At 55.2% G+C, this 11,083-nt stretch overlaps 1 protein-coding gene across 2 annotated transcripts in view; it reads left to right on the forward strand.

Moving 5' to 3' along the window:
• Window positions 1–9,920, forward strand: part of H6PD (hexose-6-phosphate dehydrogenase/glucose 1-dehydrogenase) — a 26,827-nt gene extending 16,907 nt beyond the window's left edge. For both annotated transcript variants that reach the window (XM_019746745.3, XM_019746744.3), the window contains exons 4-5: window positions 4,476–4,745; window positions 5,913–9,920. In XM_019746745.3, coding sequence (XP_019602304.3) covers window positions 4,476–4,745; window positions 5,913–7,276 — 1,634 coding nt within the window. In that variant the 3' untranslated portion in view covers window positions 7,277–9,920. The remainder of the gene's footprint in view (window positions 1–4,475; window positions 4,746–5,912) is intronic.
• The last annotated feature ends 1,163 nt before the right edge of the window (window positions 9,921–11,083 follow it).

The raw sequence follows: 11,083 nt of genomic DNA on the forward strand, positions 1-11,083 counted from the left end.
CACGACTCTGAGCTGCCTTTCACCCGTCCAGCCCATCACCACGCAGTTTTTACTCATCCACTGAATGCGTTTCACTGTTGCTTTGTGTGATCTGGCCCTTGTTACTGCCTTTGCGTATAGCAAATGCTTCCTGGTTGGTCTCATTACCACCAGCCCCCTCTCTGACAATCCATCGTACGGATCGTACACAGCCTGCTCTTCCCACAGCACCCCTGTCGTGTTTCCACTTCCCTGCTCTAACACTTTTTTAAACAAACAGTTTGAGACATAATTCACATATCACACAATTCACCCATTTAAAATGTACAATTCCGTGGGTTTTAGTACACAGAGTTGTGCAGCCATCACAACAATCAATTTAGAACATTTGCCTCCCCACAGAAGGAGCCCTGTGCCCCTTAGCTGCCATCCGCTAATTCTGCCATCCCCCCACCCCCACCTCCACCCCCGCGCCCCTGGCAACCACTAATCTGCTTTCTGCCTCTATGGATTTGCCTTTTCCGGACATTTCGTATCAGTGGAATCATCCGATTTTGTACTGGCTGGTTTCACTTAGCGTGTTTCCAAGTTCCATCCACGTTGTAGCAGGTGTCAGTACTTCATTTCTTTTTGTTGCCAAGTAATGTTCTCCTCAATAGAGAGGCCACGTTTTGTTTACATTCATCAGCTGAGGCACAGTTGGTTTGTGACTATTTTGTGGCTATCGTGCGTAATGCTGCTAGGAGCATCCAGTACACGGTTTTGTGTGGACATGTGTCTTCGTTTCTCTCGGGTGTACGCAGGAGTGGAATTGCTGGGTCCTGTGGTGACGCTGTGTAGCTGGTTGAGGTCAAGGACTTCCGATAGCAACTCAGACTCCTCAGTCTCGTTTCCAAGGCCCTGCCCATCTGTCCTCGATGTCTGCTCTTCAGAATCACAAACTGGCCGCTTCTGCCAGGCCAGGCATTGTCATCAGGACTGTGTGTTGGGGCGTCTGCCCTCTGGCTCACGCTATTCACCCCAACTAGGATGTAGCCACAGGGCCGTCAGCTCACACATACATTTCTTTGAGACACACCATTTTTAAAGATCTGAATTATTTGTGCGCATTTAAAAATCATGAGATTACATGTAATGATTCCAAATTTTTTTTTTTTCACACTTGTGGCGATTCCAAATTTTTATGTTCTCCCCCAAAACTGGAAGATTGAGTCACCTGGGCCCCTACTTCTGTGAGGCACCACCGGACTCCAGCTGAGGTGTTTAACTGCCCTTTAGCCATTGGGGCCCCTGACCTCTGACCTAGTCCCATCCTTCCAGAGCCCAGCTCAGCTTCTTTGATCCTTGTCCTCCATTTCTGAAAGCCTCTGGTACTCATGCCACTCAGTGCCACACCGAGTATGATATTGTGGCTGTTTTAATGGGAGTGGTAGGAAGTGAAAGGGAAGGTATTTTGGTGATACACATCGCAGCCTCTGGAGCCAACTGCCTGAGTTCAAACCATAACCAGCTGTGTGACCTTGGGCAAGTTACCTAACGTCTCTGAACCTGAGTTGCCTTATATTGTAAAATGGGGTTAACAGGAGGACCGCCTTATATACTGCTATTGTGAGGAGGAAGTGGACTGATACACATCCATCGTTATCATTATTATCGTTGTCTTGATGTCTCCTCAGCAATATTGTAAGTATTTTGAAAACCAGAACCCTTTAGGGCTAGGGGAGGTTGTCCATTGTTTTCTCAATGGGGGGCACTTTGAGCATTCAGGCTGGACCCTTGGGCTGAACTGTGCACTCTCAGGTTTGCGCTCTGGCCAGGGATGCTAAACTCTGGCTGAGAACAAGAGTCAGACTTCTACCCCCGAGGATGAGGGTGCCTTCCTGTGAGCAGGCTCCTGGCTTTATTTCTTTGCCCACAACGCTCGTGCTACCGTCAGGTTGTTCCGTCGGCCTCGGCCCAGTCCCGCTTGCCCTCTGGCTGGCCTGCGAGAGTCCTGGGAGCCTGGACAGGGCAGGCGGCCTGGGACTGGCGCCGAGGACCCAGGGTGGCCGCTGTAAAGGAGTATGCTGGGCCAAACAGTCTGAACGAGGGCCACTTCTTCTTGTGTGTCTGAACTAAATATTTGCTAGTAAAGAAGAGTACTTACAAAGTATACGTAAGGTATACAGCACTATGATGTAATAAATAGCACAGACCCCCCCAAATTCGATCCCGCGTCCTCTCCTTCACTAGTGGGTAGGTTATTGCCTTGCTTCTCTCTGTTGTTTCCATGTGTGTCTGATCCCCTAACAATACATTGTGGAATTTTGAAGGGGAGTCATACTGTGTGCAGTCATACTGTGTGTGTCCCTTTATCCACATTCAAGATAATAGTTTCAGATACAGCCTCTGATAACTGACTCCACTGTTACTAATATGTAAAACCCATCCACTGCATTTCTAGTTGCCAATGATATTTTTCATTTGTTGAAGTTCTGGTTTTTCTCTGGTCGTTTTATATCATATTTTCAAAATTTTTATTTTATCAAAGGAATCCTGCTTCTCTCGACATGTTTTTGCCGTGGACCCATGATCATGTATGTATATTCCTTTTCTGTGCGGTCCGGTGGTGCGTGGTTTGACTGTGGCACGCCACCAGGTGATAGGAATGCAGCAGATAGGAGAGCAGTCCCTGCTCTGAGGGTGTTTCAGGCCTAGCGGGGAAGGGACACGAGGCACTGACTGAGTCTGAGGGGCTGGCAGAGGACAGCGCCCAGAGGGGAGGCCAGAGGTCAGTAAAATCCCCTGGAAGCTGAGACTTGCAGGACAAGTGGAGCTGCTGGGCCCAAGAACCCATCCGTGTCACAAATAATGCACGCGGAGCCGTTGGCCAGTGACTGCTCCTGCTGTCACGATGTCGGGCCCTGAGTGCGCCTGGGTGTTGGCAAGTCAGCGGAATATGAGCCATGTCATGTGAGGTCTTGTTGTTTGAACCCTAAGCTTTAAGACGGTTGGGCTCTACATATTCGAGTCACTGATAGTCCGAGCTCACACTGAGCTCCTGAGGAGGGAGCAGAGCGTAGTGTGTGGGTAACCAGCTCCTGACTCTGCCCTCCTGGCCCTGAGCCTCTGACACTTCTCTGTCGCGCAGAGCAGGGATAATCATGGTGGCTGCCGTGCAGCGTCTGTGAGTGTGACAGGAGGCAGGAGGGGCACGTGCAATGTCTCAGCACCGTGCCCGGCCGCAGTGAGCCTCGGGTGTCACGCCGGGCTCTGTGCTCAGTGTTCTCTCTGTTACTCTGTTTTACATTTGCCCTGTCCACCTGCCAACTGGACGTCTCCTGAATGTCTTAAGCTCAAACACACCTAAAACAGACCTCCTGGTTTCCCCGCCATCAGACTGTTCCTTCCCGTCTCCCCATCTCTGCAAATGCCACCTCCGCCTGCTGTTTGCTTAGGGCCTGATTCTAGGAGTTAGTTACTTTTGGGTCTTCCTTTTGCTCGTCCGTCGGTGAGTCCAGTCAGTTCTGGCCGCAGAATGAACCGTCTACTCCTTCCAGCTCCCTTACTGCCAGGATAGCCCCTCCTTGGTCTTCTCGCTTCTGCAGCCCTTCTCCCACAGCCAACCAGGTATCTAAGCTGAATATACATCAGATCTTGTCCTTTGCTGCTTGAAACCCTCCCGTGGCTTCTCCTGAACATAGAAACAAGTTCAGCGCCTTTACCTGGGGCTGCAGGTCCTGCCGTCCTGTCTGCTCCCCCAGCTCATCTTCTTGTAGTCCATTAGCAGCCAAGCTTTGTCCCGCTGCAGGGCTTTTGCTTCCAAGATGCTCCCTCCCTGGCTTTTTGTAGGGCTGACTCTTCAGGTCTCAGAGGGGCGGTCCTATTATGCTCCATCACAAGCTGTGTCTATAATTTCTTCATTGACTTACTATTTTCTCCCTCTCACCTTCCCTCTTGGTAAAGCCGAGGGCAAGAGCCTGTTGGCGTCCTTGGTGCCTGCACTTTGCCTGGCACATGTGTGCACTAGGTAATGGGTGGCAGCTGTCAGCCCTGTTTAATGGCAGGATGTAGCAACAGGGACTCATAAGTCACATACTAGTGAGCCGCCGTCAGAGCCCAGGGCTCAGGCCGTCACCACGAGGCTGCCGCCTCTTGCAGCACCGAACCCGCTGGCCGAGGCCCAGGGAGGGGCAGGGCCAGAGGCCGGGCAGACGCCTGGAAGTGCACCTGGGCCTTTGCTGGAACTAGAGCCTTCCCCCACACAACTCCCGGAGCAGCCCACGGTGTGGGACATTCTCTCCTAAGTGGTTCTCATTGAGGGGAGGTGGCTCAGAGACGCCCTCCTTCCTTCGGTCGTCGAGGCTTGCTCTGCATAAGTCATTGTTGTCGGCTCTCTGGACTGGGCACTGACGATGCAGGACCAGAGGTGCGGGCTGGGGGTCTTGGCACCTCGGGGAAGCCGGATGCGCTGCCTGTTCTTTATGGCCTCTCCCCCATCTCCTCCTCCCGCTCAGGTCGCACCAGCTTCTATGAGGAGTATGGCGTCATTCGCGACGTCCTCCAGAACCACCTGACCGAGATCCTGAGCCTGGTGGCCATGGAGCTGCCATACAACGTCAGCAGCTCGGAGGCTGTCTTACAGCACAAGCTGCAGGCCTTCCAGGCGCTGCGGGGCCTCCGGAAGGGCAGTGCCGTCGTGGGCCAGTACCAGGCATACAGCGAGCAGGTGCGCAGGGAGCTGCACAAGCCGCCCAGCTTCCACAGCCTGACGCCGACCTTCGCAGGTGGGCTCTGGGGCCGGCATGGGCTGCGGGCTGCCCCCCACCCCCGGCTGGAAGCAGCTGTCCACGCCCAGACGCCCTTTGGTCTGGGTTACAAGGGACTGGATGTGGGATTTTCACAAGGGCACTCGGTGGCAAGTGAGACTGTCATTCCCCTGCCTGTCTGGCCTTCCGCCAGCTTAGAGCAGCAGGTTACCTGCTGGCTCCCTCTGGGCGAAGGACAGCCCTGTGGTGGTCTCATGTTGGTCCACGTCCACATACCCTTCCAGGGCTCGCCAAGCTGGGCTCACACCTGGCTCCCTCCCTCGTGGAGCTTCCGTCCAGCTCCCGCGCAGTGTGGCTGCACACCTGCCGCAGCCCGAGGCGCCCCCAGCAGGGGCCCCCCAGAGCCATCCTCTGGACAGCTGCACAGGCTCGGAGCTTCTGGGAGAGGGCTGGCTCTCTCAGACTGCGGATAATAACCCCACAAGAACAGCAGCTATTGATGGGGTACCTACCATGTGCCAGGCACTTTATATAGAGCATCTCATTTAGTACACACACACACACGCGCACACACACACACACACACACACACACACACACACACACACACCCATGAGGCAGGGATGGTTATTGTCCCCGTTTAAAGGGGAAGGAATGTGCCTGAGACCAGCAGAGACAGTAGGTGGGGAAATCAGGCTTGGAGTTCGAGTCAGGAGTGCACTCAGCCTCTGGCTCTTACCACCCCCACGCCGCCCCCACAGGCCTCCTTACCTGCACACCCCCGCCCCGCTGGCCTTGCTTCAGGTGCGTCCTGAATGCCCCCGGCCCCCAGCAGTCAGGCTCTCCCAGCCTCACTCCCTCCAGGAAACTTCTCAAGGAGGCTCTAGGTTGGAGACCCAGTTCTCCGTCTTCAGGAGAGTGTGACTCCCAAGAGAGGTGGGTGTCTGAGGTGGCCCCGGAGCCGCCTTTCCAGCACTGCTGGGAGAGAAGGTGGCGGAAGGGGTGAAAGGTGAGGGTGAGGGTAGCAAGTTCAGGGCTGTTCCACGGCAGTGGGAGGCCCAGAGCAGGGGTTTGGAGAGGAGAAGGGCTGGCTGGCAGGAGGTGGGAAGGGGAGGGCGAGTGGGCTGAAAAGTCCCTGGTTATCTGTGCTGGAGCGTCACCTCCGCTGTCCCCCTGTCACCTCAGGCATCCTCGTTCACATGGACAACCTTCGCTGGGAGGGAGTTCCTTTCATCCTGATGTCCGGCAAAGCCTTGGATGAGCGAGTGGGCTACGTCCGGATCTTGTTCAAGAACCGGGCGTATTGTGCCCAGAGCGAGAAGCACTGGGTCGCGGACCAGAGCCAGTGCCTGCCACAGCAGGTGGTGTTCTACATCGGCCATGGCGAGCTGGGCAGCCCTGCCGTGCTGGTCAGCCGGAACCTGTTCCGGCCCTCCCTGCCCTCCCAGAGCTGGAAGGAGCTGGAGGGCCGGCCCGGGCTCCGCCTTTTCGGCCGCCCTTTGTCTGATTACTATGCCTACTGCCCCGTGAGGGAGCAGGACGCCTACTCCATCCTTATTTCTCACATCTTCCACGGCCGAAAGGACTCTTTCATCACCACAGAGAACTTGCTGGCCTCCTGGGTCTTCTGGACCCCCTTGCTGGACAGCCTAGCCCACGAGGTCCCACGCCTCTACCCGGGAGGAGCTGAGAATGGGCACCTGTTGGACTTCGAGTTCAGTGGCAGCCAGTTAGCCTTTTCCCAGCGGCAGCCGGAGCAGCTGGTGCCAGGGCCAGGCTCTTCTCCGATGCCCAGTGACTTTCAGGTTCTTACGGCCATGTACCGAGAGAGCCCACTGGTGTCAGCATGGCCCGAGGAGCTGATCGCTAAGCTGGCCAGTGACATTGAGGCCACAGCTGTGCGGGCAGTGCGGCGCTTCGGCCAGTTCCACCTGGCACTCTCGGGCGGCTCAAGCCCCATCGTCCTGTTCCAGCAGCTGGCCATGGGGCACTATGGCTTCCCCTGGGCCCACACACACCTGTGGCTGGTGGATGAGCGCTGCGTCCCACTCTGGGACCCCGAGTCAAACTTCCAGGGCCTGCAGACTCACCTGCTGCAGCACGTGAGGGTCCCCTACTACAATGTCCACCCCATGCCCGTGCACCTGCACCAGCGGCTCTGCGCTGAGGAGGACCAGGGCGCCCGGGCCTACGCCGACGAGATCTCGGCCCTCGTGACCAATGGCAGCTTCGACATGGTGCTGCTGGGCATGGGCACTGACGGGCACACGGCCTCCCTCTTCCCACAGTCGCCCACTGGCCTGGATGGAGAGCAGCTGGTGGTGCTGACCGAGAGCCCCTCCCGGCCACACCAGCGCATGAGCCTCAGCCTGCCCCTCATCAACCGGGCCAGGAAGGTGGCCGTCCTGGTCATGGGCAGGTTGAAGCGTGAGATCACCATGCTGGTGAGCCGCGTGGGCCATGAGCCGAAGAAGTGGCCCATTTCGGGCGTCCTGCCTGCGTCTGGCCAGCTGGTTTGGTACATGGACTACGAGGCCTTTCTGGGCTGATGCGGCCTTTGCCGTCTGCTCACCCCCGTGCTGTCTTTCACCTGTCCTGTCCCCTTCTCTCTTAGTCCTGCCACCTGCCCTGGCGCCCTGACTCTCTGGAATCCGATGCATTGGGCAGCCCCCCGAGACACCCCATTCCAAGCCCTTTGACGGTCCCCATCTAATTGTGGTGGGCAGACACAGAAACAAGAATGAAACGGAGTCTCTGCTCGTGAGAAGCTTCAAATCCAAGTCAGGAGAGAAATACCCATCTGAAGAAAAGAACTGCAATGGTTACACATTAACTTCATCCAGCGCAAAGTAGGGCGGCAAAGTAGGAAGCTCCCCACTTCAGAAGAAGGAATGCAGTGGGCCAAGTTAATCAGGGAGGTGTCCTGGCGGAGGTGATCCTTGAACGGGTTCCTGTGGAGAAGAGCAGGGATGTAGAGGGAAGAGAGTGCTGGCAGCCCTCCGAGCAGGTGCAGGCCCGTTGCAGAGCCAGATGCACAGAACTGCCCAAGCGCTCGGGCAGGTGGAGCCCTGCTCCGTTTCCCCTTCTTCTCAAGCCTCTGACATCCAGTGTGGCTGTCTCCACGTGCTCTGTCTCTGTTTTGTTCTCAGTCCCGCCTCTGGAGGAGGTCTTCCCATCCCCTCTGTTCTTTGGCGTCCATCAGACTCTTCATTTACAGACAGACAAAGGATGACAGTAACACAGAAACACATACTAGGATGTGACAACGGTTCCAGAAATCTTGTGACTGTTTGGAGTGGCTTCCCCAGCAGATGAACTTCTCTGAATGGGGGGCGCTGGTTCCCCCAGCTCCTCAGGGAGGGCCCCTGTCCCCACCCGCCCATGTGTTTCTCTGGCCAACACCCTCCGAGAAACATGCTGGGCACCAATGACCAGGCCATTCCAGGGATCCCTCATTTAAGAGGGTCCTTTCCATCTCAGGGGACTTCCCGGTGGGTGTTTCCACTCTCAGTATCCCCTCTCGTTTTGCTGGGAAAGATCCAGTCACATCTTTCTCTGATGGCACAACTCATTTGGGGGGAGACACGTGAGGCCGAGTGACCTAGACCATCCAGATGCTCTGACCTGACCAAAAGGGCAGCCAGGCCTCCTCTGTGGGCTGGCCGCAGCTCCCAGACAGCAGTGGCTGTGCACGACCTTCTCAGGGACTTGGCCAAGTCACACTGCCGGGGGGCGGGGGGCAGGCTGCACCCGCCCTTCTCACACTGCCTCTCAGCGGCACCCAGCCTGCCGACCTCCTGCCTGCTGGTCCCTCCTGCCACCTCTCACTTCACCACTAATGAATGCATTGCTGAAGCCTTGGGTCACAAATCATAGCTTTTCCTTGAGAACAGGGTGGGCGCTCTGCTCCTGAGACACGTGGGCCCAGCAGTCCCTGTTTTTCTGAAGTCCCTAAGGGCGGGGGAGGGCTCGGAAATGCTTCCCACACTCAAAATTCTCAGGACACATTTAATTTTTATTTCACCTTCCCACATGGGCCTGCCCCCGAGCTATGACTCTAAAGGAATAAGAGGGATTTTTCTGCGTGACTGCACCCGCCTCTCATAGTCACACTGTGTGTGGAGCAGATAAGTTTTATCAGGCAGATAATCAAGGTTGATGTCACACCAAAGGCTTTCCTCGGTGAGGCGCGTCACGGAATCGATTTCTCTGCTGTTGCTTGTTTACACTTCCTTCAAGGCTACGGATTTAAGGGAACGCTTGCTTTCATTTGATATGCGTGTATTGAAATGGGTGCCCGAGCCAGGGGCTCTCCATGTGAAAGGCACTGGTTAAAATTCGCCTTCCCCTGGCCTCCAATGATTGGGTCCAGATAGGACACCTCTCTTTGTACAGAGAGAGTTGACCTTGGCAGAACAGAATCCCCGCACCAGGTCCGGGTGTCCCCTCCCTTTCTGGGGTCAGCGCTTTAACTTTTTTGCTTTAGAGATGCTGGTGGGCTGGCGCTCGTGAGTGGACACAGGTGGTTGCAATTCGGGTGCCACCGCTGGCCACGTGGGGGCGCTCTCGCACCACACCTGCCGTCCTGCGGTTGGACTGCTGAGGAATTCCCCTCGCTGTATTTGCATTTTCGTATTGCGCCTCCCTGAGCCCTTGGCCCGAGCACTCCCCCAGCTGTTCTTTGGGAAACTCTTCCTCTGTGGTTGCAACACCAGAGAGAAAGGGACCTCAACATGCCTGAGTCCATTCCAGGATAAAGGGTAAACTGGCTCCTGATGTCACCATTTCTGAATAATAGTGAGTCACTGTGGGCCTGAGCCTAGGATGTCCTGTTCTTAGAGGCGTGCCTTGCCTCAAAATGCACCCCTTATCCGTGGAGAGTGCGCATGGGGGTAGGGGTCAGGGCAAAAAAATGCCAAAGGTTTCCTTTCCAGAATCAAGTGCTGTCTTAACACCATGCCAGAAAAGTCCGCTGGGAGACATTGTCAGCATTCCTGCTTCTACCCACTCCCTCTTCCCGTTTCTCTCCTTGCCCTGGGCCAGGAAGGAGAGAGTCTCAGAACCCCGCCACCTAGGCTGGTGGTTTCCAAACTTTCTGGACCACGATCCACAGCAAGAAACACACTGTACATCATGAGTCGTGCAGAAATCTGTCTCAAGAACAAGTTTCATAAAGGCATTTCTGCTCTGAGAGCGTTGGGTACTCTCTAGTTTCTATTTTTCATTTAAGAAAATGCTGTTTGTAATCCGCTAAATTGAGTGGACGCACAGTTTGAAAAACACTGCTGTAATCCAGCTTTACCCTGTTCCATAAGCCGGGGACCCCTCCTAGACTTGGGAGGGAACACGTGTACTCAGCTCCCCCAGCGATGTTCATGGGTGACCAAGTTGGGACTGGAACCCCGGCTTTCCGGTCCTGCAGCCTCAGGCCTCGCGCTCATCTGGGCACACAGGGAAGCTGCCCAGGCCGGCGTGGGGGCTGCTTCAGCCCCTGGTGTGGGATGCTCGGCCTCCTTCATAACAAGGGAGAGAGCGGTGAGTGGTAAAGAAGCTCGAAGCCTTGCGGGAGTGGGAGCGATTTTAACGTATGGGTTGGTAAGTACCAGGCTGGATACTAAGTATTTTATGCAACTTGTCTAACGTTTGAACAACCCTGTGAGGCAGGTGGAGGGATCCTCCTTTACTGATGATTTTGAAACTGAAATTATCTAATGACAACAGGCCAGCTGTTCCAAGCCAGGCGTAAAACCTGGGTCTACAGGGTTCTAGTTGCGTGCTGCCAGCCGCCCTGCAGTGCCACCTCCTTCCCAGGGATCTCTGGATGCTCAGAGTCCTGTAAAAGGCAGAAAGACCCCTCCTTTGGGAGGCCTCGTCAAATTAGCATCTTTAGAGCATTATTGCTGTTTGTTCTCAGGAAAGAATTGAGGGACTTTCCAGGCTGTTGTAAGCTGCATTCTGATTTTGAGCTGGGAGCAAAGTTTCTTGCTAACCGCAAGTTAAAACAGTCTCGTCTTGTTGATCTTCCCAGCTCCCTGCTTCTCTGCAGACAAGGCTTTATTCCCACCCTCCAGCCTCCAGTTCAGCAGCATAACCAAAGCTTTCTGCCAGTGGACTAATATTTCAGAAGACTCCCCTGACGGCTGTCCTTCCAGAGTGAACACGCTTGGTCTCCCTGGCCTGGGAGCTCCCTCCTGCTTTGCCTCGCCCCCTCCTTTCCCCATTTGTGCAGAGAGCTGGAGACAGTGTGACAGAAAGGAATGGAGAAGCATCTGTAAGACCTTAAGAGGCAGTTTCCTACAATTTTGTTTCCATAAACTTTTTTTTCAACAAAAGTGTATGCAGCCTCACATAAGCAG

Source organism: Rhinolophus sinicus, chromosome 14, assembly GCF_057876585.1.
Source record: "Rhinolophus sinicus isolate RSI-liver-muscle chromosome 14, RSI-T2T, whole genome shotgun sequence".
NCBI classification, from domain to species: Eukaryota; Metazoa; Chordata; class Mammalia; order Chiroptera; family Rhinolophidae; genus Rhinolophus; species Rhinolophus sinicus.